This window comes from Sphaerodactylus townsendi, linkage group LG11, assembly GCF_021028975.2.
Source record: "Sphaerodactylus townsendi isolate TG3544 linkage group LG11, MPM_Stown_v2.3, whole genome shotgun sequence".
NCBI classification, from domain to species: domain Eukaryota; kingdom Metazoa; phylum Chordata; class Lepidosauria; order Squamata; family Sphaerodactylidae; genus Sphaerodactylus; species Sphaerodactylus townsendi.
Window position 1 is genome coordinate 61,881,364 of NC_059435.1, and position 26,406 is coordinate 61,907,769.

The following is a 26,406-nucleotide window of genomic DNA, read 5'->3' on the forward strand; positions in this document are numbered from 1 at the left end:
GCCCCTACCAGCATGGCCAATTGGCCATGCTGACAGAGGCTGATGGGAATTATAGTTCCTGAACATCTGGAGAGCCGCAGGTTCCCTAACCCTGGTCCAGACTATACTAGGTGAAATTAGGTGAGCTGGGATCCAAAGAGTCACCTCAGACCATCCCCAAAGCTTTCAGCTTTCCTTGCAATGGTTTTGAGGGTTATTCCCCCCTCTTTGAATTATACACGATCACATTATACACGATCATGATCCTCCTTGATCTCAGATTGCAAATGCCTTAGCAGACCAGGTGCTCAGGAGCAGCAGCAGCAGAAGGCCATTGCTTTCACATCCTGCATGTGAGCTCCCAAAGGCACCTGGTGGGCCACTGCGAGTAGCAGAATGCTGGACTAGATCAGGGGTAAGGAACCTGCGGCTCAAGAGCCGCATGCGGCTCTTCTGCCCTTGCTCTGTGGCTCCACGAGCCAGGCCGCTGGCCCCAACCTTGCCCGCCCTGCAGGCAGCAGGGTGGGCGCACCAACTGCCTGCGGCTGGCTGGGCCACGCCACGGGCTTCCCCTCTCGCCTGCCCCTTTGGAGCGGGGTGGCCGCTTTCCCGGTGGCCGGCGAGGTCGAGCCACTGGCCCCATCCTTGCCCGCCCTACAGGCAGCAGGGTGGACGCATCCATGCGCTTCTCAGAATGAGCAGAGTAAAAGGTAAAAAAACCCAATATATACAGTGTTATCTTTATTTTAAATGTCAAAAATTATTTGCGGCTCCAAGTGTTTTCTTTTCCCGTGGAAAATGGGTCCAAATGGCTCTTTGAGTGTTAAAGGTTCCCTACCCCTGGACTAGATGGACTCTGGTCTGATCCAGCAGGCTAGTACTTATGTTCTTATGTTCTTACATCATGGCAGAACTTGCCCTTGCAACTGAGTTTCAGAAGTCTTTTGCAGAAAAACATGAACATGCTGCTGTTCATGAAGACCCAAGACTAAAGTATTCTTTGGGTGCATAATTCTATCAGAACAATTCTTTGGACTGTGGGATAATACCCCAGAATACTTTTCCACATTACTTTTTAGATGGGGGGGCTTTGCAGAGAAATCTGTACTTCTGTTTGTTCAGTGAGAACAAGACAAACACGAGGAGTTGATCAACTATGTGGTGGACAGAAGTGAGTTATCATGTGGATATAAGCCTTACCATTCTGTAGATTCAGTAATTGTTGGCTTAGTCCAGGTTCCAGCGTCCACGGTCCCAAAGCCCACGTCATCATGAGAGCTGGAAGAGGACTGGTCTGAAAGATGTGGAGGTAGTAATGGCGGTCTGTCATCCTCAATAATGACTATATCATCCTGGGGCATGTTGACCGTTGGAGAAAGGGGGTATTTACCTGTCCAAAAGGGGGAAAAGGAGAAAGAAAATGACAGGCTGAATACCTGATAGTGGCACTGTTTTGTTTTTGTCAAGTGTGAAAACAAAAAGCACTGGTCACATTTAGCTGAAATGATTTTGCTTGAGGCCCAAAAGACAACAAAGTACCCATCCAGCATATCTTGCTTAGAAGTATTTTTCACATACAGGGTGAAAAGACCTCTTCTAGTTTCTTACCCAGCTAACCTTAGAAGGCTGGAACATCAAGAAGAGTAGGAGAGGAATGATTTTTTTTAAAGGGGGGGGAGGTAACTTTGTCCTTTTTTTTCTGAAGGAGAGGGGATTTTTAACAATACCTTCTTTTTATGTGTATAATAAGAACTTTCCAGTGCATTAATGTGGACGAAGCCAAGAGGACACTTGGTTATATCTGTCCCCTGAATGAAATATTTTGTATTATCTGTTTTTAAAACTGAATAAAAGCAATTATTTAAATAAAGGAAACAGCTTCTGAAGATGATCTTGGCAGGATTAAATGAAATACGTTTCAGGTGACTTACAAAGAACCAGGTGTATCAACTGCAATTTAACACACTGATAAACACAAAATTGAACTATAATATTTTACAGGCAAAATCTTCAAACAGTCTGAATAAGCCAGACTAGAAAAAGAAGAAGAGTTTGGATTCATACCCCACCTTTCTCTCCTGTAAGGAAACTCGAGGTAGCTTACAAGCTCCTTCCCCTTCATTTCCCCACAACAGACACCGTGTGAGGTAGGTGGGGCTGAGAGAGATTTGAGAGAACTGTGACTAGCCCGAGGTCACCAGCAGGAATGTAGGAGTGTGGAAACACATCTGGTGAACCAGATAAGCCTCTGCCACTCAGGTGGAGGAGGGAGAAATCAAACCCAGTTCTCCGGATTAGAATCCACCTGCTCTTAACTGCTACATCACTCTGGCTCTTAGAGCCCAAGCCTGTTAGAGCCCAAGCTTGTTAGAGTTAGGCAGCTAAGCAGTGTTGGCCATAGTCAGTGTTTGGATGGAAGATTCACCCAGGAAGACCAGAGCTGCTATGCAGAGGAAGGCAACAGCAAACCACCTCGACTCATTTCTTGCCTCAAAAACTGCATGAGGAGTTGCCGTAAGACAGCTGTGACTTGATAGCACTTTATAATTCTTAATTTTCTAAACAAAAGGGTGCTGCATGCATGCACTTAGGGTAGACCCATCTATCTCCTGGCATACATGCACAGGGATATTAAGCTTTTATGTATAAAGGAAAGCAATGCAACTCCTACCAGCATGCCAATCCAACCTGCCATTTCAGCCTAGTCAAAGAATGTTACCTTGGGTCTTATGTAATTCGTCCAAGGACAGGGGAAGGCTGAATATGGGGGAAAAATGTGAACAGGCTTCTTATTGTATTGTTGAAAGCTTTATCAGCCAGAATCAACTAGCTGTTGTGAGTTTTCTGGGCGGCGTGGCTACGGTCTTGTAGTTTTTGCTCCTAACATTCACCCACATCTACGGCTGGCACGTTCAAAGGCATGTGTTGGTAAGAAATGTTCTGAAGATGCTAGGTGCAGGAGAAATGTGAGGAGCAAAATCTACCCGTCCGTGGCCACACAGCCCAGAAAACCCACAACAGCCAGACTTCCTATTTTTTGTCATGGCCTGGCACACTGCATACCCATTCGCTCATGGACTTAAAGAAGACAGAAGGGGCCGCATGGTTGTTGCACAAATGTTGCAAAGCACCCAGCATATGGGTGCTGGGCCCATGTGGGGAAGGATCATATGCAAGATGTCTGCTGCTCTAAAACTACATTAGCACAGTCAAAGCATAAATCAATTCATGAGCATCAAGAATGTCTGTTGAAAAAACTTCTCAGATAACTTTAAAACAGAGTTAAGGCTGTGATCCAGATCTTCTTTAAAAATTGGGGGGGGGGGGGAAGAACTGAAGAAAAATGCACTCTGTGGCACGTAGACCCATCACTGTCAAGCTGAAACGAATGTGTTCAAGTTTGCATAGCGGCTAATTCGTTGCCCTGCAAAAGCTTCTTTGATGGACAGGTTAATGTTGAGACTAGTAATGCACTTCTTTCCAAACATAATGCCTACAGGATTGTTAACTCTGTAGCTAATAATTTCTCCAAAGAGCTGAATGCGAAATCGTATAACCTTATGGCATTTTATAGATGAAGCCTCCAAGGTTGAAAGGCAAAAGCAATTCAGCGGCATGTCTAGCTTTTCCCTGCACTTCTTAATATTTTAAAAAAGAATGAATGATGACAGGGTGTAGCAGTCCCACTAAAATGTAAAAGAAAAGTATATTTCTTTTACTACAGGTGAAGTAAGGGTGTGAGTGTATCTATGCGCAAAAAAGGGAAATGAGCTCCAAGATGACAGTGAACAAATTAAAATGATTAATTGGCGTCTCCTGTTGGAGCTGAATTGGCATCTCCTGTTGGGGCTGAACACTGCTATCGACTTCAAGATGGAGAAAAATTGGTTTTTATACCCCACTTTACCTTTAAGGAGTCTCAAAGTGGCTTACAATCACTTTCCTTTACCCTCCCCACAACAGACACTTTGGCCGTTTCCGCAAGGCCATGCTGCGGGGGTGCGTCGGCGTAAATGACGCCGACGCACACCCCTGGGACCGTTCGCATGGACAGTCCTGGTAGGGGCGGGGAAGATGGCGCAGCCTGCGCAGAGGCTGCGCCATCCCCCGAACGCCTTACCGTCCCTCCGACCTTCCGCCGCATCGCCCAGGCCAGGGGACATGCCCCCCTGCCCTACGCGACCGCTCTGGAGTCGCAGGGTGGGGAGGTGTGTCCCCTGGCCTGGGCGACGCTCTGGAAGGTCAGAGGGATGGTAAGGTGTTTGGGAAAGGGGGGGAAATGGCGCCGCTGTTGGAAGCCGCTGTTTCCGAAAAACCTCGCTCAGGGAGCGAGGTTCGGAAACAGCGCCGTGCGAACCCCTCCCCAGGGACACTGTTTTCAGAGTCCCTGGGACGCTGTATTCCGCCCGTGTGGAAACAGCCTTTGTGATGAGGTATGTGGGACTGAGAGAGTTCTGAGAGAAAGCAAGTCATGCTTTGTTGTGATAGTAGAATGCAGCAGGAATAAGCCAGTGACTTTCCCTTGGTTTATTCTACTCTACAGGGCTCTCGATAAGGTCTTATAGAATTACCACATGAATGCAACCAAAGGAGGAGAAGCAGAATACAAACAGATTACAAATAAACTACTCCGGCATGCATTCCTCAACACATTAACATGCTATATTATTTATTTGTATGTGTTATCACCTTTTCAGAACAATATAGGTTTTGTAAAGCAGCTATTAAGGTAGAAAGACCAGGAAATGCAGCCTTTGACAATTTTGAAGTTTTCTTTCAGAAGCACAGCTATTAAATTCCAGTGTTACAACTAAACTTAGAACAAAAAATACTCCAGTTAACTTGAACCTACCAATGAAGATAGTGTGGCACCAAATCCTAACAGCTTCACCCTGTCACTAACTTAACTGAGGAATAATTTCCATTTTGTTTCCATTTTATTTACTATGTATAGATTTTTTCTTTTCAAGTCCAATTGTTGATGAAAATTGGAAAATAAATCCTGAGTTACTCATACAAATACTTATTAATATCCGTGGTTTTTGCTGCACATTTGGGCGTGGCAACTTTTAAAGCTTTGAAGTTTGTTCTCAAAAATAAGAACATCACACTTATTAACAGAACAGTAAGACAAACAGATCTAATAAGGGATCCTATAATTACGGGGAAATCCTAGAACATCAGAAGGATCCCTGCAGGGGAAAATATTCTACTGATCTCGTTTGGATATCATTTCTTATAAAAATAATGTGTACTAGCAAAATAGGCCAATGAAGCATCAAGCCTGGATGATACACTGTTTATGATTTCTTACACTGGGCACCACCACACAACGTCCATAGACGGAAGGGGCAAGAAAACTGCCCCCTTTTGCAACCTTTGGACAATCCATTTTCCAGATTCTAATCTCGACACAATCCAGATTCTAATGTGGAGACAATTCAGATTCTAATCTGGAGACATGGGTTTGATTCCCCACTCCTCCACCTGAGTGGCGGAGGCTTATTTGGTGAGCCAGATGTGTTTCCGCACTCCAACATTCCTGCTGGGTGACCTTGGGCTAGTCACAGTTCTTCAGAACTCTCTCAGCCCCGCCTACCTCACAAGGTGTCTGTTGTGGGGAAAGGAAGGGAAAAGAGCTTGTAAGCCACCTTGAGTCTCCTCACAGAGAAAGGTGGGATATAAATCCAAACTCTTCTTCTTCTTCTGTATCCACTAGGTCTGCATTAACTGCTTGTGGTGGTAAGGGGGGAGCTGATTTCTATAATGATGTCAGAGTTGCTGACTTGCAAATGAATTCAGTGTATTGCATTATGTGTTTCGTCAGTCCAATATTTCACCATGATTTTACATTCTTGCACAAGCTACACCTCATTATGCTTGGTAAATCCTGTGGCAAAGCAAGTTTTATTAACTGGATCTGTTAGTGGAGTTGGGGTCGGGGGAAGAACTGAATTGCTCTACAGCTAGTACTAATAACCTCATTATCGGGGGCCATGCAGAGAATAGTGTCCTGAATCCCAAAAAGGGAAGCATAAAATTAGCTACATGAATCAAACTTAAAGGCTTGCAAAGTTTATTAAGCAGGAGTGGGGGAGGGGAATCCAAAACACGCTAAACACAAACTGGGTAAGGTTCGCATGAGCTTATCTCCTTTTTGAGGAGGCAACTTAAAGAGAGATAAAATCAATGCTGTAACTTAACTGATACATCCTTAATCATAACAGGCATCGACTGTGTATTTACCGAAGCCGCACCAGCCAGACCCACGCGGACAAGCACAAAAGCATGTCTCTCCACCTCAGACACAATAAACACAAAATTAAAATCTTCCTGTGGCTATTCACCTGCTCTCTGATCTGAGACTCACTTTTGTCAATTTACTGATGGGCATCAAGAAGCTCTGTGTGCTCAATGGGGAAGAAAGTGGGAGAAAGGAGAGTCGTGTTTTTAAATTGGTCACTGCAATTTTTGTTTACCCACATAAACATGAAAAAGAGAGAGAGGAATGAAGATGAGAAATAAACATGATCTGATTAGCCAAGTCTGCTCGACTCACCCATCATCCGACTCAGGGCAATGTTCCTGGTGGGCGATTCGTTGAGGCCCTCAATCCCGCTGTACAGTGAATGGGAAATCCTTCGTTCCCTGTCATCCAGCGTTGTCTCAATAGGCAGTTCTGGTCCTGGGGGACTCCCAGGTGATTCCAACTACACAGAAAGGGATTAAAAAAATCACTGCTGAATGTCCATTTAACAGCATGGGGTGAGGGACAATAACAACTTGCCAAAGGCCTGGCCCTGACTGGGCACCAAGCGAGCTAGAACTTTTCACCCTGGCCCACCATAATTTGCAATGACAGTGCTGCTTAATGACCAACTTGCTGTGCCACTTCACACCCCATCTCCCATGGAGCCTTGTCAGACTCTATCCCTTTTCAGGAGGCAACATGTAAAGACAAAGAACCATGTTTCGGTTTATCGGCACTGTATGTTTCCTTGAGTGAGCAGCCCTACTCGGTAGGTTTCAAATTTATCTGGCACATGGCCTGGACCTCTTTCACAGACTCACAGCTTGCCAGGACATGAACCTTCGGAACAGTGGGAGGGGAGAGGCACAGAACAAATAACAAAAATAATAGTGGGAATAAGCTCCATTTGCAGCCTGGCTTCCAACCCCTTTCAAAATGGAGCAATCTGCTTCCCTGGGTATAATCATCGCACGGTCCTCCCTCAGAAAGCCCCACATCACATTAACACAGACATAAAAATAAATATCTATCTCCCTTACAATTAGACTGACTGTGGCACGGAATTAACACTGTTTTCACAGCGATTATATTAAGATAAGTTGTTTGGTTTGGCAGTGTGCGTGTGTGCGGGCACCCAATCTCCCTGACCCTAAGGGTAAATTCACTTCATCTTTTCAGGGTCTGGGCAGCATCTCTGTCAGCTCTGTGAAATAACATACTTTTTTTAAAAAGAGAAAGAAACGCTGTCCCACTTTCTTCAGCCCCTGAAGGCCTAGTGGTGGTTTTTGAAAACCCTCGCACAGCAGGGTGCAACTATACAGCATGCTACGAAGAGTCAGGCAGGGTGAAAGAAAAGGAGGTTTTCAGATGTGCAGCAAGAGGAAGACACAATGGCTTCTTGCCCCAGCTTTCCATGAGGCCTACATGATACAAAGAGGCATTTTAAAAAATCCTTAACCAGAAACCAGCCTCAGGATCATATACCTCAGCCTTTTCCCTTCTGTTTCCCAATGTCTTCGACCATGATAAGGATGAGATGTGGACTAGCAGCTGTACGAAGCCAGATTTTGAAACCCACATTAACTGCTTGTTACAGCCTCCAATCAGTATTGGGAGAACCCCTAGAAGGGAAGCATCCCTTTTAAAACAGACATACGAAAATTGAAGGTCTCTTTGTTCCAAAGCAACACATTAATCACTAAATTATAGGGCTAGATTGAGAAGACTATTCTTTTCAAGCCCTGGCTTGGATTGCCCCAGGCTAGCCTGATCTCATTAGATGTCAAAAGTTAAGCAGGGTTAGTATTTAGATGGGCAACCTCCAAGTAATAACTGGAACATAGTGCAGAGGCAGACAATAGTAAACCACCTCCAAATACCTCTTGCCTTGAAAATCATATGGGCTCACCATATGTTAGCTGTGAAGGCACAAAGCAAAGGCACAAGGCAAAGTTATTTTTAACAGATTGTGGTGGGTTTTCCGGGCTGCGTGGCCGTGGTCTGCTGGATCTTGTTCCTAACGTTTCGCCTGCATCTGTCGCTGGCATCTTCAGAGGTGTATCACACACACTTCTCTCTGTGATACACCTCTGAAGATGCCAGCCACAGATGCAGGTGAAACGTTAGGAACAAGATCTACCAGACCATGGCTACACAGCCCGGAAAATCCACCACAATCTGTTAAATGGGCTTGCTTATCCTATTTAAATATCATGAGTCTAGACTTAGCTGCTGATAATCCCTCTCATCATTCTGATGACATCAAAGCTCTCCTGTCTTTCCTGCTCTTGAATCCAAAAGAAATGTTCCACCCCAACAGTCCTTCCCTCTATGCTCTCATATCTTGCACATCCTTGCCAAGACCTTAATCCTTCCAGCTCTACCTTCCTTGACCATCCAAAAATCTCCTGAAAAATCTCTCCTCAAATTTCTCACTATTTTATTGCAACTCCTTATGCCTTCCTGTACAACTGACTATAACAGGGGTCTGCAACCTGTGGCTCTCCAGATGTTCATGGACTACAATTGGCCATGCTGGCAGAGGCTGATGGAATTTGCAGTCCATGAACATCTGGAGAGCCGCAGGTTACAGACCCCTGGACTATAAGATGCCCCCTCTCTTCAAATGTTACCTCCCCATTTCTGTGCCCACCTTTGGCACAACTCCCCGGAACTAAATACTAGTGCTTTTAATAGGAATGAAAGCTTATATCTCCTGTTTATTTCCACCCATGCCTTCCTCCCCTCACTCAAAAACTTCTCAGTGGAGGGCCACTCGTCTTCTGACACTCTGTAAAGCGGTATACAAATTAATGACACTGTGAACAAACACTAACAAATGTAGATTGCAAGGGGTGTGCTCTTGTCTACGTGGCATTTATGACAAGTGCTCTACGCATCAACTCATTGAACGAGCAACACAGTGCCTTCATAATACCAGAATCATGGATACACAGAGAAGAGATTTGCAAAACTTGCAGTACTTCAAAGTGGGCAAAGCGCTATTGGAGGACACTGCATTATTCCTGTTCAAAGCTATCGTCTTTTTAATATAAATGAGATATTTAATGAAGTTCCGAATTGTAGTCTTATCTTCTCCCAGTTTGATCAGCACTGGGGAGATTTACTGCATTGAAGGGTCAACACAATTACAATTGAAGGCACGTCAGGCTGCAGGAGAATAATAAACTTGCCATGCAAGTGAATTAGACTCAATAAGGTTTAAATTGTGAAATGAGGATTTATTTTATTCCGTTTTTTTTCTTTTCTCCTAAATTGCAGATTACAACTGACAGCTCTACTGAAAAGTAAATTAAACAATGTTCAAAGCCTCTGATGTAAAGAAACCAAAAGAAAATGTAGAAAGAACAGGGGGGAAAAATGTTAGAATTATAAAACGCTGTTTGAAAATGCCCAAGAAATGAAGTTGTGAACCAAAAATATCCACACAGATGAACTGTGCTTTGTTTTAACTTTCTTCAAACAAAAGGTGAAAATGAGCTTAAATGACTAACATGACATTTTCCCAGCGCTGGTCTATAGCTGTAATGAATAAACTGAACTGAACCGAACATTCTCCCAGGAAGGCAGAACTGTATCGTAGTGTTTATATAAAAAAATGTTGAGTTCTTTATTGAACATCACAATGTAGTTGTTCCTCAAGGGGAAAAAGATATCTAGAAACTGCTATCAAGCTCTGACCAGTGTTTGGGGCGGGGGGGGGGGGCGGATAAAGAAAGGCAGAGAAAAGAAGACAGCTTAGAATCCTACAGAGAAGCACAAACATTCGCCCCAGGTAAACTAGTAAACCTCAGCGCGCAGAAGGGATAAATAACAGTGCCGTTGTTGAGATGGCTGTGCTTTGCAAGAGCACTGGCATGTCCTTCCCCTTCCATGGGAAAAGGCTTTTATTCAGTGTCCAATTAACATATCAAAAGCCAGATTTAAATCAAGACATCAACAGTCAACCGCACAAATATTTAACCAAAGATATAATGCCTTTTATAAACTAAAAGAAAGGAAGTTCGGGAGGGAGCTGTGGAGGGGAAGATTGCACAGAAGCCTTTTTCTGAAAGCCGTGTTGTTGTTTCTTCCACGAGGAAGGTCTGCATAAAGCGAAACGTGACAAAAAAGGGGGCAAGCTTTGTTGACAGGCCCGCGAGATGGACAGAAACATGGAGCTCCATCAAGGGAAGCTCTCTCACTTCGGCTCCCCTGGCAACTTCATTACTGGGCCCCTGTAACCAGACACTGTGTAGTCACAGTGGCAGCACAGGGATTAATGGCAGGGGCTCTGAGAAGCAGGCCCGCAGTTTCAATTTCAGCATACCAAAGTCCTCACAAGGTGGCCCCGGCTATGCAGTTCTGTCTTAATCCTCTTCTCCACATCTGCGACACCTGGGTGCGAGATCGGTTCGGATAGAACACAAAACCATGGTTTATTTGAACGGCAGGTAGCTTGTGAAACCAGGATTCCCGACCGCTCAAATCCTGACTTGCGTCAACAAACACCGGTTACGTTATCTTTCTTCTGTCCAAGCTATTCTGTGGTCTGGGTGAAAGTATGGATAGTGCTGGGGCGGGGGGGAGTCAGGAATAAGTTTGCATTCGTACATCACCCCATACCAATTTAGTGGAGTGACAAATACAGTAAACACAGTAAGCGTAATGACATTCTGTATTGGGCCTAAACTGAGCCAAGGTATGTTAGGCTAATCTGACATATATATTACCCAGATAAATTTTATAAGGATTACTGGGATAGTGCACACAAGACTGAGCGCTGTTATCTGTATCTTATTCCTCGATCTTCTATCTATCCCATGCGATCAGTAATAGGTCTAGAGCCGACGTGAGATGGATTAATTCTATAAAGGAAGCCACAGCCCTGACTTTGCAAGACCTGAGCAAGGCTGTTAACAATAGGATGTTTTGCAGAATACTGATTCATAGAGTTGACTTGCCATGAGTTGGAAGCGTTAACCGACACACAAACACACTTCTAGGTGGGGGAGAGGCCACCCTGGCAAGTTTCTCTACGAATTATGCCGGTGGAGGGGAGGGGGGCGTTCGCACGGGAGCATGAGAGTGGCCCCCACAGAGGCCAGCGCAGAAGAGGCGGCTCCACATGAAGCCGCCTCTTCTGCGTCCCCCCCCCTCACCTCATCCTCCAGCATCGGTCTGGAGGGCTGCAGGAACCCGCCCATGCTGCCCTCCGACCGCCGATGGGAAGGCGCCACTTTCCAAAAACCTCCCTTCCCAAGGGAAAGCGGCGCCTTCACGCTGCTCAGGGTCTCACAGGACGGCGCTGCCCTGTGCAAACGGCTGCCCAGGGACCGGTGTTTTTCCATCCCTGGGCCGCTGTTTTTGGCCCCGTGCGGAAAGGGCCATGGACACTCACCAGAACAGTCATTCCTTGGACCCAAAGGTGCATGTTATCTCAGAAATTCAACAGTTAACCAACAGGTGAACACATGTTACCTACCAACCAAGTGTGAGTGATTAGGCTGAACCTAAAGAAGCTGAACCCTACTGCCATGCTCTCTGTAAAGGATTCAATGGTGTTGATGTTCAGAACAGCCGCCTGGCCTTGACTGAATTCCATAACCCGGGCGATGGGCCAGCATCTGCGGCGGAGACTCTGGTGGAGGCCTTATCTCTTCGAGAGAGATGAGAACTCCGTTCCCATGAGAAACCGGGAGGGGGGATGGGATGGACAGAGTTATAACCTGTGCTTCTGGCGGGAGACTTTATTCCTGCCACGTCGTGTACGTGAGCTTTCTAGGATGTCTGAATAAACGGTCTTTTACACCAAAAAGCCTTTTATTTCTGCTTCTATGGAATTCCTTACATTGTGGCAGGAATCCTAGTTCATCTATCTTCCCAGAGGAGTGGACCTCTGGTGTCTCGGCATGGAGAGGTTGAATATTCCTGAAACTGTGGAAGGTGCGGTAGCCCCCAAAGAGGGCTCCGAGCTTTCCCTTCTGGATTTGGAGGAACCGGCGGGAGAACGGGTCTCGCTGGTAACTCTTTCCCGTCCTCATATCAACACGAGTCTTCCCTTACTCCGTTGGGACGAGGGACGAGGAAACGATCATGTGGACTTGCATGAGTCGTTTAGCGCTTGTCTATGGATCGGGCTTCTGTGGATCGATACCTACCCATTTCCGTGTGGATTACAAACCTCAGATGCAACCTGTCACGGAGGAGATGGGCCTGACCACTTTTCATGCGGCAACCCAGGAGTCAATTGAACGATTCCTGGACTCGTATTTCGATGATGCTCCCAAGAATCCACCGTGGCATAGCACTGGGGCCCGTCCTAAGACCACCGTAGAAACCGGGACTATATCGGGGATTGGGAGGGGTATCATTACGCAACTTCCGATCGGACCCCCAGATCCCGGATCAGCAGCTGCACCTGAGGCTCCCGTGGGTCAGCCCGGTGGACACGAGGTGCTGCATTCCGATGAGGAGGAATCCGAAGAAAGCCTGCCTTCTCATCCGGACCTATTTCCCCTCCCGTCAAAAGAGAGCTGGGATGAGGAAGTGGGCCGACTGCGAGATGCCCAGGAAGCATGGGCCCGTGAACGCCAGCTATGGGAAGAGGAACGGGAGCAGCTGCAGCAAGAGCATGAAAACCTGCAAAAGGACCGGGAACAGCAGCGCAAAGAAATCCAACTCGAACTGGACCGTGCCAAAGACGCGTTGCAACGGCAATATATGCAGAATCTATCGGTCCATGATAAGGTCCTGGAACACTCCAAACTGGACTTAGAGCGTCAGCAGCGTTAAGGCCATGCGTGCGCAAAGTGAACTAACTGCAGCTATTCAACGAGACGAACTGGCCAAACTGGAACGAGAGAAAGCAGCTTTGCATGCGCACCAAGATGCCTTGACTCGCAAGGAAAGAGACTTAGCCGCCTTTGAAAAGGAGCTGAAGAAGCAGCAGGACAAGATGCCCCAAGCTGGAGTCTACGCCGTTACTGGTACAGCCAACGCCAGAGGGGTGACGCTTCTGGGTCCTGCTACTCGCGTATCTGCCACCTTCCAGAGACCTGCTCCCACCAGAGCACCAGCGGCGCCGGCGTCGGTGCCCCCACCTCCACCGATTCCGGCTCTCCCTGCGCCGCCGCCTCAACCTGCGCAACCGCCGCCCCAGCGGGTGCCGAGGGCCGTGGAGAGAGGATATTACAGACCTCCAATACCTGCCCATTTCGATGGGACCGCTTCCAAACTCCCCTACTTCATCCTGCAACTCAATGCCCACATGGAGGACTATGACGATTTGTACCGGTCTGAACGCGAAAAAATACGGGACATCGGTTCCGTCTTGGATGGAGCGGCAGCCGACTGGTTTGTGACTCTTTTTGACCTGCAAGGGGAGGATACTCGCACGGTGCCTGCGTTCCTCCAAGCCTTAAGGGCTCGCTTCCAAGATCCGGGTGCTGAAAATGAAGCCATCCGCACCATTAAATCTATTCAGCAAGGCAACCGCTCTTTTGCCGAATTTGCCCGTGAATTTCGTGCGGCGGCTGCTCGACTCCCTCCTGAGTGGCCTGAGCGCATGAAATGTGAATACTTCTCGGATGCCGTCGATGGTAAACTGCGAGAAACGGTGTTCCTTATTGCCCGATCCCCGCACTATTGCTGAATGGATCGAATTAGGATCTCAAGTGGCATCTCGTTTGGATTACATCGCGCCGAGGGCATACGCCCAAAACCCGCCGCTTCGACCACGCTGCGACTCGCAAGCCAAGCCCAGCAGTCTCACGGAAACCACCTCCGAGCGCCGTCGCCGTTTGGGATTGTGTCTTTACTCGCGGAGGACGGGTCATCTAGCTGCCAACTGCCCGAAAAAACAGAAGCCAACCGCTCCGCTGCGCGCACCCCATCTGCCAAGCCACCCACGTAAATCCGGGCCGCCTCCGGCATCGGGCTCGCGTCTAAAGGCGGTTACCCAGAAGAGAAGAGGCGGTTTGCCTCTCTTCAGCACCCATGGATATGGGTTCGACTCCAGATGCGGTGAGTGAAGGCAGCGCTCCCATTACGATTCAAGCGATTCTGGCCAACCCCGCTAAGCACACTCGTATTATAGCCTCAGCCCTTGTAGATTCTGGGTGCTCCCATTGCTTAATGCGGCCCCAAGTGGCGGAGGAACTTGGACTAGACCGAGTCCCCCTAGCTAAGCCCATACCGTTCACCCAAATGGACGGCAGCCCCCTCGGGGCCGAAGGACCGGCCCAGTTCAAAACGCAACTGGTTCTCCTCCGCTGCGCTGACCATTGGGAGAAAATTAGTTTTATTCTGGCCCCAGTGGCCAAACTCTCCATAGTCCTGGGCATGCCATGGTTGTTGTTGCATGAACCAAAATTCATTTGGAAAGAACGGATCTTAGAATTCACTGACCCTCCCTGTGGAGAACACATGAATTGGGGGGATAACTCACCTCCTAATGACATACACCCCCTGGCTTCGTCAGCAGTGCACGCTCCAGTTGCTCCCGAATCCACCGGCATTCCACCGGCTTACCAAGATTTAGCCAGAGTATTTCAGGAGCAAGAATGCGATCAATTGCCACCCCATAGAGACACTGACTGCAAAATCGTATTACAGCCAGGGGCTCAACTGCCCAAGGGTAGAATCTACCGCATGAGTCCCAATGAGGAGAAGGAACTTCGTGCCTTCTTAGACAAGAACCTTGCTCGCGGGTTCATACGACAAGCTACCAAACACACACATGCTGCTCCTGTATTATTTGTTTAAAAAAAGGACGGGTCTTTAAGGCTCTGTATGGATTACCGAGGACTCAATGCGGTTTCCCTGTCCAATAAATACCCTTTGCCTTTAATCAAGGACCTTTTGGATGCATTGGGCAAGGGACGTATTTTTACTAAGTTGGACTTAAGAGAAGCTTACTACAGAGTCAGGATTGCGGAAGGCTATGAACATTTGACTGCATTTAACACAAAATTTGGACAATATGAATACTTAATAATGCCATTCGGGTTAAGTGGGGCCCCCGGAGCTTTTATGGCCCTCATCAACGAAGTTCTACATGACTTATTATACAAGGGAGTAGTGGTGTACTTAGATGATGTTTTAATTTATTCACAAACCATGGAGGAGCATGAAGCCTTGGTTCGGGAAGTATTAAAACGCTTGCTCAACAACTCCCTCTTTGCAAAACTTTCTAAATGTTGTTTTCACCAATCCTCCATCGACTATTTGGGCTACCGGATCTCTTCCGAGGGGTTAAAAATGGATCCTGCTAAAATCGAAGCAGTCCTCCAATGGCCTGCCCCCACCAATCGGAAGGAACTCCAGTCTTTCCTAGAGTTTGCTAATTTCTATCGTGACTTTATACCCCAATTCGCTGAACTGACTCTCCCACTCACAGACCTCTTACGCACTAAGGGTAAAGACCCACAGGCTGCCAAGCCCGGGGCCCCCCTTTCTTGGTCTAAGGAATGTCAGACAGCCTTTCAACATTTAAAATCAGCTTTTACTACCGAACCTATCCTAAAACACCCTGACCCAGATCTTCCTTTTGTGGTTCACGTGGATGCCTCGGACAAAGCGCTTGGTGCAGCCCTGTTGCAGAGAAATAAAGATGATAGGCTTGTTCCGTGTGCTTATTTATCAAAAAAATTCTCCGGTGCTGAGCTCAACTGGACTGTAGGGGATAAAGAGACTGCGGCCATCAAAGTAGCGCTCTCCACTTGGCGCCACTGGCTGGAGGGGGCTAAACACCCCTTTCAAGTTTGGTCGGATCACAAAAACTTGGCCGCCCTTTCCACCCCCCTCAAGATGTCCACAAAACAACTCCGTTGGGCCGATTTCTTTTCTCGTTTCTCTTTCACTGTCCATTTTTCCCCCGGAAAAACCAATAAACTGGCTGATGCGCTCTCGCGCCTGCCCGGGGAGGGGGGTGGAGCTGCCTTACGGGATATCCCGCGCACTGTTCTCTCCCCCTCCCAATTGGGGCTGGCTGTCACCGATCTCAGACGTCCACTCCTCCTTCTCCACCCATTCCCAGCCTGATCTCTCCTTTCCTACTGGAACTCGAGGAGGCCCGGGGCAGCGCGAGCAAACAGCCGAGGAAGGTGACTCCCAATTACGCCTGCAGAATCGTGTTTGGAGGCGGGGGGATTGTTGGTACGTGCCTCCCCTCCGTGGCAGGTTCTCGAGGCCTGTCATGATGCCCGCTCGGCTGGACATTTTGGCTTCCTTAAGACTCTGCATTTGGCCCGCCGTCAATTTTGGTGGCGCGCGATGCGCAAAGACATTGAGACATATATCAAAGGATGCTCTGTTTGTGCGGAAGCCAAGACCGTTCCGGGAAAACCCCATGGTCTGTTGAAGCCTCTCCCGGTGGCCTCCCGCCCCTGGGAAGTCATCTCCATGGATTTTATTACGGATTTGCCAGAAAGTCAAGGCAACACGGTCTTGTGGGTGGTGGTGGACTTATTTTCCAAGCAAGCCCATTTCATCCCATGTGCTTCCATCCCCTCCGCTCCTAAGTTAGCGCGTCTGTTCATTCAGCATATTTATCGTCTACACTCCGCCCCCGTTAAGGTGGTGTCCGACCGCGGGCCCCAATTCATTTCAAAGTTCTGGAAAGCTTTCCTGGGCTTGTTGGGGGCCGCCCCAGCAATTGCCGCCCCCTACCACGTTCAAAGTGACGGTGAGTCGGAGAGAACGAACAGAACCCTGGAACAGTATTTACGTTGTTACACCAACTATCACCAAGACAACTGGTGCGAGTTAATTCCGTTTGCAGAATACGCCTACAATAATGCGGTTCATAGCAGTACAAAAAAAAACCCCTTCGAAATTGTGTCTGGTCGGTCCTTCCCTCCGTTGCCGCAACTACCTGCAGAAGCGTTGAATCCTCCAGAGTTCCAACAGTGGATTTCATCTCTGGCCGAGGGGTGGAAAACAGTCCAGACCGCCTTACAGCAGGCTAAAGATTCCCAAAAACTTCAAGAGGATAAGCACCGCTCGGATTTCCCTTTACGTGTGGGCGCCTGGGTATATTTGTCTACCAAGAATCTCAGAGACGTACATAAATTTTCAAAACTGGGCAAAGATTAGGTGGGACCTTTTAAGATTACTAAAGTGATTAATGATGTCACTGCCCGACAGACTTGCCTAATTCTCTAAGTAATATCCATCCTGACTTTCATTCCAGTTTACTGCAAAGGAGGCTCCCGTTTCGATGCCTGGCGCGACCAGACCGGAGAGACCCCCGCCGACTATAATTGATGGCCACAAGCATTACGAAATTGACGCCATCCTGGACTCTCGTTTTAATAAAACGCTTGCAATATTTAGTCTCTTGGGTGGGATATTCCTCTGGGTATAATCAATGGGTCTATTCAGAAAATATTGATGCCCCTTCCCTCATTTCTGCTTTCCACCGCACCTTTCCGCACAAACCTGGGGGGGAGAAGTTTTTCTTAAGGGAGGCAGAGTGTAAAGGATTCAATGGTGTTGATGTTCAGAACAGCCGCCTGGCCTTGACTGAATTCCATAACCCGGGCGATGGGCCAGCATCTGCGGCGGAGACTCTGGTGGAGGCCTTATCTCTTCGAGAGAGATGAGAACTCCGTTCCCATGAGAAACCGGGAGGGGGGATGGGATGGACAGAGTTATAACCTGTGCTTCTGGCGGGAGACTTTATTCCTGCCACGTCGTGTACGTGAGCTTTCTAGGATGTCTGAATAAACGGTCTTTTACACCAAAAAGCCTTTTATTTCTGCTTCTATGGAATTCCTTACACTCTCGTGTCATATTTTTAAGGTGGGCATATAGCTAAAAAGGCTAAGGCGAGAGGATGCAGCTAGTCCAGGGGTAGGGAACCTGAGGCTCTCCAGATGTTCAGGAACTACAATTCCCATCAGTGGTCTGGGGCCCGGCATAGAACACAATTGGCCATGCTGACAGAGGCTGATGGGAATTGTAGTTCCTGAACATCTGGAGAGCCGCAGGTTCCCTACCCCTGAGCTAGTATAAATGATTCAATTTGCTCATGTGACTTTATGAACTCACATTAACAACGAACGTTCAGTTTTAATTTTAAAACAGCGCCAAATCTAATGGGTTACTTGATAATCATCAGCCAGGCCATTAGCGAAAAGGGTTAAAATTAGAATACTTGCGGCTCATCTTTATTTAAACATACAGAAGTAAATGTGATACATGCATTTTTTTTTCTTCTTTAATTAAAGTTCAAAGAAAGAAGATGCCTGGAAAATCCCTGGGATTTTCCACCGTTTCTCACAATCCCTTCCCCAAGAACATGTCCACCTTAATACTGCCAAAAGCTAGACTAATGCCCCAGAGAGGCTGTGAAACCTTATCCCATTATGTATTTTTTAAATTACCTAATTTCACGAACACATTATTTGGATTCAAGATTCCAGTCTTCTGGTATAGGTTGTCTCGGCATGAAATAACAAGGTGGAGTTCTATTTTCCCACGACCATACTAACAAAGCTCAATATAATTATGACTATTAAAATAGATGCCTGCATGTCAGTTATGAAAAAAATGACATTCGTACCAGCACAAAATGCACAAATGACTTAAAGGAATCAGAAACAGAAACTACAAACATGGGCAAAATGAAAAGTTGTCACAACAACAACATTCAACCCTCCTCCCAAAAGAATCAGAGGTACATACATCCTAACTTTCAGACTGAATTAACAAAAATGATGGTAGGGCAACCGAAAGATATTCAATAGCATATCTCTGGAGTTTACAGCATATTAACTATGGATACCTTCCATCTAGTCCTTTGGGTATTTCGCTGATGCCACCCTCAGTGTTCAATAGAGAGGATTTGAGCTTAATAACAAAGTAACAATCAGAATGACAGCCAGGAAGCAATACAGTTTGACAGCAGAGTCCCACCCACCTTTATGGATAGAACGAAGGGGCAATCCTGTCTGATTTGTGTAAAAGTAACAAGCACAGTCCAGACTACAGACCACCTTCCCCCTTATGCAGACAGCATCATGTTTTAAATAAGAAATAATAGGATTTCAGCCGTATGGTCCTTTATCATGCAGATAAGAACAAGCTGCTCGATAAATACTCAGTGCTTGATAAATTCTACCTGCTCTAACTAGAACTGGTTCGGTCCTTATCTGAATGAAATGATAAAAGGCCAGTTAAATGGTTGCTGGCACTTCAACAATATCATTGCTAGGTGATGTATTAATAAGCATGGGGGAAATGTGTATCTCAAAAAGGCAATGCCAAAAGAGTCCGCAGCTAAATTAAGTCTCCCCATTAGCACTGCTTAATTATCATCTACCTCCAACTTGCTGAATGAAGTTTATAAACACTGACAAGGAAGCAATTTGTGCTTTTCAGAGAAATTGAAATAGGAATCTATTATAACACTCCATTTGTGAAAAATTGGTTGCCCCTAATTTTAATATCATCTCTCTGCCAGCCTGGTTCATACCTTCATGCAGCAAACTAAAGTAAGCCAGTATTCTTTACTTCGTGAAGACACAGGTGCCTCTATTAAAATTGCTAAGATTCCCTTCAGGTGTGGAACAGTTGTGTTGGTCTGCCGTAGATTACACAAAAGCTCTACATACTACCAGATTTATGGCAGCATATGCTTTTGTGGAATAGCACCTACTTCAGACACACACAGCTAGAAGATATCCACATGTAGACACATACAGAAAGAGCAAAACATGGCCAACAGCAGAGTTAAAAGGTCATGAAATGTAAGATATACTTTATCTGTGACATTTCCATGTGACATTCAAGAGTATATCAAGTATATCAAGTACAGTGATCATTCACATCAACTGCAATGGATGGAAACACAGCTTACCAGGATCAGAAATGAACTGCCTGCAGTAGCCATGTTGTTCCCGTTTAAACGCAGGTTAACAAAATTAAATCTACTGATAAATTCTAATTCAGGTATTTCACTCTATTATCTCCCATTGATATTCCTTTGGTAAAGAACGGCGGCTTTGGGGTCAGCAACAGACTTTCTTGATAGATTTAAATATCCTCCACCAAGCTTCTTCTGACTGTTGCCATTTTTATACCAAATTTGTGCCCACTGGGTACTTTAGAAACTTAATTGGATATATTCTCCGTCTGACTCCTCCATCAGAAAGATTCTGTTTACCATTTAGATGACCCAGTGGTGTATGCCAGTGGCATAGCGCCCAGGGGGCGAGGGAGCATCTTGCACCGGGTGTGTGCCAGTGCAGGGTCATTTTGGGGAGGATGGGGGCAGATGGGGGCATGGCAGGGGCACAGTGCACACACATAGTGCCCCAGGCGCAGTTCCCCCTTGCTACGGCTCTGCTGGATGCTCAAAGCCCAAAAGGTATAGCTGAAGGCACACAACTCTCTTTAAAGGAGGGATGTTGGGCTCAGAATGACCGAGCCACCTGCTTTATCCCAAATAGCAGATGGGGGAAAGACTTTTCTCTACGTGTGTGTGTGTGTTTCTGATTTCATAGGAAACATGGCAAGCACAATATTATTTCACTCAGATAACTGCCAGACACTTGGTTAGGTCACCTGAAGCAGAATCCACTGTCTTCAAAGGACACCGTAATGTAAAATACAAAACTAGGAAAGAGTGGCCAGCAACAGCATTTCTTTTTGAAAACAAGCAAAAGCAATCTCTATGACAATAATATCTCAAAACCATCATTCTGTTCTTTTTATTCCAAGACAATGCACAAAATTCCAATTTAAATCCCAAGAATCATTAGTCTGAAGCATTGCCATTATTCTAACAGCCAGACAAAGCAAAATTAGCCTTTGGATTTAAAGCTGAAAAGGGAATGTTCAGGCTATAATCAAGTAGCAGCGATTGTCTCCCATCCAATTCCACCTCCAGCAACACCTATAGCAACATCTCTCACAATTCACAACTTGGCTTACAGAATTGTAAATTGTTCACATTGCATATAGAGAACAATTGAAAGGGTGAAATATCTGAACCCAGTCTTTCTCACTTCAGGATAGCTGTGGTAGGCCCCACAAGATTCACGAATAATACTATTTTATGCTCTACACGAAACCAAAGACCTTTAGAACAAAAGTGCATAGGTCAGCTAAATTTTTATTATCACTTCTGAAAACCAAAGAAGCACATTTATGATGTTTCTAGAACAACCGAAGGGGGGGAGGGCCTGGCACAGCAAATATCAAGCACCTCCCCAATATTTAATCCCGATGAGAGACGATCTGAGGGCCTGTAATATACAAAGCCAGCTCTCTCGGCGTAATTCACCCTGCCACACACTTTATTTATAGGCCCAGAGACTTGCGGGCATTAAGCTGGTTTGCTTGGGTCAAAGGGCAAGGTACTTGTTTAAATGCTTTTTTATTGAGCCAGTACAGTAGAATAAGTCAAAGCTGAGTAACTTGCCAGTTCCATGCTTTTCAGACTGTGACGTGACATGTCGTAACACAGATCATGATTTGGTGTGGCACACTGATATCTCAAAATGGTTCTACCATGAGAATGTACAACACACAACTAGAAGCACACATTAAAAAATGTAGCATTTGACAGCTGTCTCCTCAGCCATTCCTGCTTCTTGTGTTCCCTCTGTTTGGGACCAGGCAGGTGGTGACATGGGGCATCATTTTCTCATTGCAGGTTCCAAGGGAACTGCTCCTCATTCCTTTGTTGCGGGAATCTGGTAGTGGAAAGTGTCATTGAGGAACAGTCAGCTTATGACTACTCCATAGGGCTTTCAAGGCAAGAGACAAACGGAGATGGTTTCCTTGCCTGTCTCTGCATAGCTAACTTGAACCTGCATGGGGGTCTTGCATCCAAGTACCAACCAGGGATGACTCTACGCCAAGATCTGCTAAGATGGGCCCAACCAGGGCTGGGGCTGGCAGTGTTTAGTGCCAGGTAAATACAGGGGTCCTCTGAAAAACCACTGGGATGGGTTTTGCTCTTTTCTCCAATACCTTGTTTAACAGGCTTCTTGGTTTAAATTTGGAATGTGAAGTTTTAAGAACATTTATGGATCCAGTGAATCAAAACTGGGGTCAAAGTATTTTAATGCACAACCACCTGTCTAATCCAATTCCTTGTCAGAACACTGTCCTACTCTGATCATACTAGAGACCAAAAGAATGGCATACGTATTAATTGTGGGTCTGATTTTAGCAGAGGGTTCCAAGATGTGATTTCAGCACACACTTCCTTAAGTGCAGTTACATTTCAGCAATGTGTTTATTAATTCAGCCCACACAGCAAAATGACTTGCAGGTAGATCAGTTTGTTCCATTAACAAGCACAAAATGCCAAAATAACACATGCATACACACACTTTATTGAGAGCTTGTGTGCATCTCCATCTGATTTTGGCATGTTGGGCTTATTAACACAAGACAAGACACGCAATGTATGCACGCACACACAAATCATGTCACAAGTAATGATGCTGTCCAGTCATTACAGGAAGGATGGAAATTCCTGCTTCAATGCTGAACTGGTCTTGTATGAACACAATTTCATTTGGATGGTTTTCAGATTTTTTTTTACTTTATTTGCATCTTATTAATGCCTCCATGAGGAGTTAGCTTAGATTTTGCAATCATAGTGATTTTTCCTGACAAGTATTTTAGCCGGCGTTAATTTAAATAATGTCAGAAAGATTGCAGATGCACACATAATTCAATAATAATTATAGAAGACATTCTAAATTAGATGGCCAGAATATGCAATAGGTGATGGCAGTGGAAAGTATCCTCAAGTTGCAGCTGAATTATGGTGATCCCATGGAGTTCAGAAGGCATGATATGAGCAGAAGTGGTTTGTCACTGCCTGCTCTGTGTAGAGCCCCTGAACTTCTTTGGCAGCAGAGGTGTAGCTCCAAGGGGACAGGGGGTGCGCCGCACCAGGCGCGCATCCCTGTGGGGGTGTGGCGGGGGCATTCCGGGGGCGTGGCAGAGGCATTTCAGGGCAGGGGCGTTCCGGGGCGGGACGAGGGTGGAGGACGCACCGGTGCACAAGGTGCTTTTACCCCGTGCTAAGCCTCTGCTTGGCAGTCTCTCATCCAAATACTGACCAGGGCCAACCCTGCTCAGCTTCCTAGATCTAATGAGATCAGGCTAGTCTGGACCACTATTACCCAAACAAATGGAAGCACAGTTTGTTTCCCTCTAGCAGGGAAGCTGTCTTACAGACCTTTGAGGAGACCACAAGGGGCCACATCAAGAGGACAACAGATTCAGGGACTGGCTTCCACTCTCTCTCCTAGATGAAAATCTGCGAGCCAAGACATTCAGAAGCAAATAGGGCAATGAATGCCAGCCTCCAAGTAGGGCCTGGGGATATCCCAGACTTACAGTTCATTTTCTGACTACAGAGATCAGTTTCTCTGGAGAAAATGGATGCTTTGGGGAGTACACTTGTTGGCACTGTACCCCCATGGAAGGTCCCTGTCCTCCCCAGTTTCCATTACAGGAATTTTCCCACTTGGATGTGGACATCCTACCCGTCAGCAGTGGCGTAGTGGTTAAGAGCAGGTGTACTCTAATCTGGAGGAACCGGGTTTGATTCCCCACTCTGCTGTTTGAGCTGTGGAGGCTTATCTGGGGAAATCAGATCAGCCTGTGCACTCCAACACATGCCAGCTGGGTGACCTTGGGCTAGTCACGGTTCTTCTGAGCTCTCTCAGCCCCACCCACCTCACAGGTGTCTGTTGTGAGGGAGGAAAAGAAAGGAATTCGTAAGCCCCTTTGAGTCTCCTATAGGGGAGAAAGGGGGGATATAAATCCAACTCTTCTTCTTCATTCCCTACCAGAGCCAAGGGGGACCTGACAACCCGAAATAAGGTCCTGAAGACCTTTCTAATGAAGTTGGTAGCTTCATGTTAGCTGCCCCCAGGGGCCACTCAGAAAGCAAACTGGGCTTGCTCATGATGGCAGTGGGGATTGCAGCACAAGTTTCCAAGACAGATGCCGGACTGAGGCTTTGTGAACTGTGACACAAGCAAAACAGTTATGCTCTTGCTTTGTTGACATGGTCTCCAAACAAAGTAGCACTCCTCACCTACAAAACTGCAACTTGGATTTGAACGTTTGATATTTATGCAAAATACACACATTTTAATGATCAAATGCTCTACATTGTTTTACATAAAAATCTTCATATTATGCAGTTAGTAGGAAACATTTTTGGTGACTTGAACCTTGGCTCTTTCCGCACATACAGAATAATGCACTTTCAAACTGCTTTCAGTGCTCTTTGAAGCTGTGCGAAATAGCAAAATCCACTTGCAAACAGTTGTGAAAGTGGTTTGAAAACGCATTATTTTGCGTGTGCAGAAGGGGCCCTTGACTCATCTAAACCTTGTTCTAGTGACTAGAACCTTGACTCATTCAAACCTTGGGGTGGTTTATGAGCCTTTACATACCTGTTCATACTATAGCATTCTAAACACAACACATTCCTTGAAGCCCTGAACTATAAGCATAACAAACTACTTAGCACCTGATCTACCACCGAGTTCATCATTAGTACATCAATAAATTTTTACTTTGAAGCATTACGTTTCTGATGTCCTGGAAATGGGCTTTGACAGTGATAAAAACAAATGAATGAAATCAGAAGTATCATAACGTTAATTATATTGGACAGGGTAGTAAACATGAAAAGATTACAGTTGTGAAACATGGTTATTTTATTTTAATCAAATCTGACACTTTCACTGCACCCACCACTTCAAGTAAGCCAAAGCTTAATATTTATGTGAAAGAATAATAGTGAGTTTTCCAAGAGGTTGGTGTGTGCTGTGTAAATTTATCTGCTTAAAACATATACATGCACGATTAACATTATCACCCACATGTCTAATCATATCATACCAAATTCTACAAGTACAGATGCTTTCACACACACTGAATAATGCACTTCCAATCCACTCTCAATGCACTTTGCAGCTGGATTTTACTGCGTAAAATGGCAAAATCCACTTGCAAACAATTGTTGAAGTGCATTGACAGTGGATTGAAAATGCATTATTCAGCATGTGTGAAAGTGCTCACTGAAGATCTTCTATGTTTCCTTTATCTTTTCAAGCTTTTAACGGTGCTCTGTTACCTCATTGCATTTGCTTATTCGCCTGGCCACAATGAGCTGAATCGTGCCACGCTTGTTTCCTTCAGTGGACATCGACCGACGCAGGGTTTCCATGGCGTCTTGATTAGTTTTGCCCAATAAAGACTCCCCGTTGACTGCTATTAGTTGATCATTCACTCTAAGTCTTCCATCCTAGAGAGGGAAAATTGTTAGGAGAGTTTATCAAAAAGGAGATAAAGTTTTAGGCAACTTATGCCATGAAAAGAGGGAAGGGAGTCTAATTCTCAAAATTCAAAGTAAAGTGAATACCATAGCGTTGAAGAAGTTACTGCTGATGTGCATCCCCCAAACATATATCAACTTCCAAACAGGGTTGTAGAGGGTGGGTTAACAGATCTTCAAAATCAATGTAGGGGCTGATGTGTGGGGATTGCTCTACAAACCTGCAGAATAACCTAGGTGTTTTTTTTTAAAGCTTGTAGCTTTAAGAAAAGAACACCCACTGTTCTCTCAGTGGCTATTTGGAGGTTGCTAGGTAACCATAACAATATTACTCAGACCTCTAAACCTTGGTTTAGAATAATAAAAGCGGGAAGGGGCCATGGGGTGAAATTATATCTCATGATGTAGCCAAAGTAAAATAGCCTCAGTTTAGTAATTTTACCTTCTAGGGAGAATTCAGGCTTGATTTGATGTAAAACACATTGATTTGTCTTTTTGACGATCCAAGGTATCCACTTCGGAGGGTGTAAAAAGCCTGTCCATTTCTATTATCTCTTAAAGTGTTTCTACTCGAAGACACTCTTGTCTTGAAAATATGGCAAGATATTCTCTTGTCACCATGATCCCTATGATATTACTTACTATTATCCATTCTCATCCCTTTCATGTGGATTTGAGCTGTAAACCAGAGCCAAGCACACTCCCAATAGTTTAAGTTGCTGTCTATGTTTGACTCTGCAAGGCTAGGCACAAGACCTCTAGGAATTTCCATCTCAGGACTGTAGATGCTGCATTAATGATTCAGAAAACCTGGGAATCTTCAATAAGAGCGGGAAGCTATCTGCTATAT

The 26,406-nt window shown here is 45.8% G+C and overlaps 1 protein-coding gene across 4 annotated transcripts in view; it reads right to left on the minus strand.

The window, feature by feature from the left end:
• Positions 1–26,406, minus strand: part of PARD3 (par-3 family cell polarity regulator) — a 605,108-nt gene that overhangs the window by 184,532 nt on the left and 394,170 nt on the right. For all 4 annotated transcript variants that reach the window (XM_048510786.1, XM_048510784.1, XM_048510785.1 and 1 more), the window contains 3 exons: positions 25,356–25,526; positions 6,539–6,689; positions 1,180–1,369 (listed from right to left, as the gene is read on the minus strand). In XM_048510786.1, the coding sequence (XP_048366743.1) occupies positions 1,180–1,369; positions 6,539–6,689; positions 25,356–25,526 (512 nt within the window). The remainder of the gene's footprint in view (positions 1–1,179; positions 1,370–6,538; positions 6,690–25,355; positions 25,527–26,406) is intronic.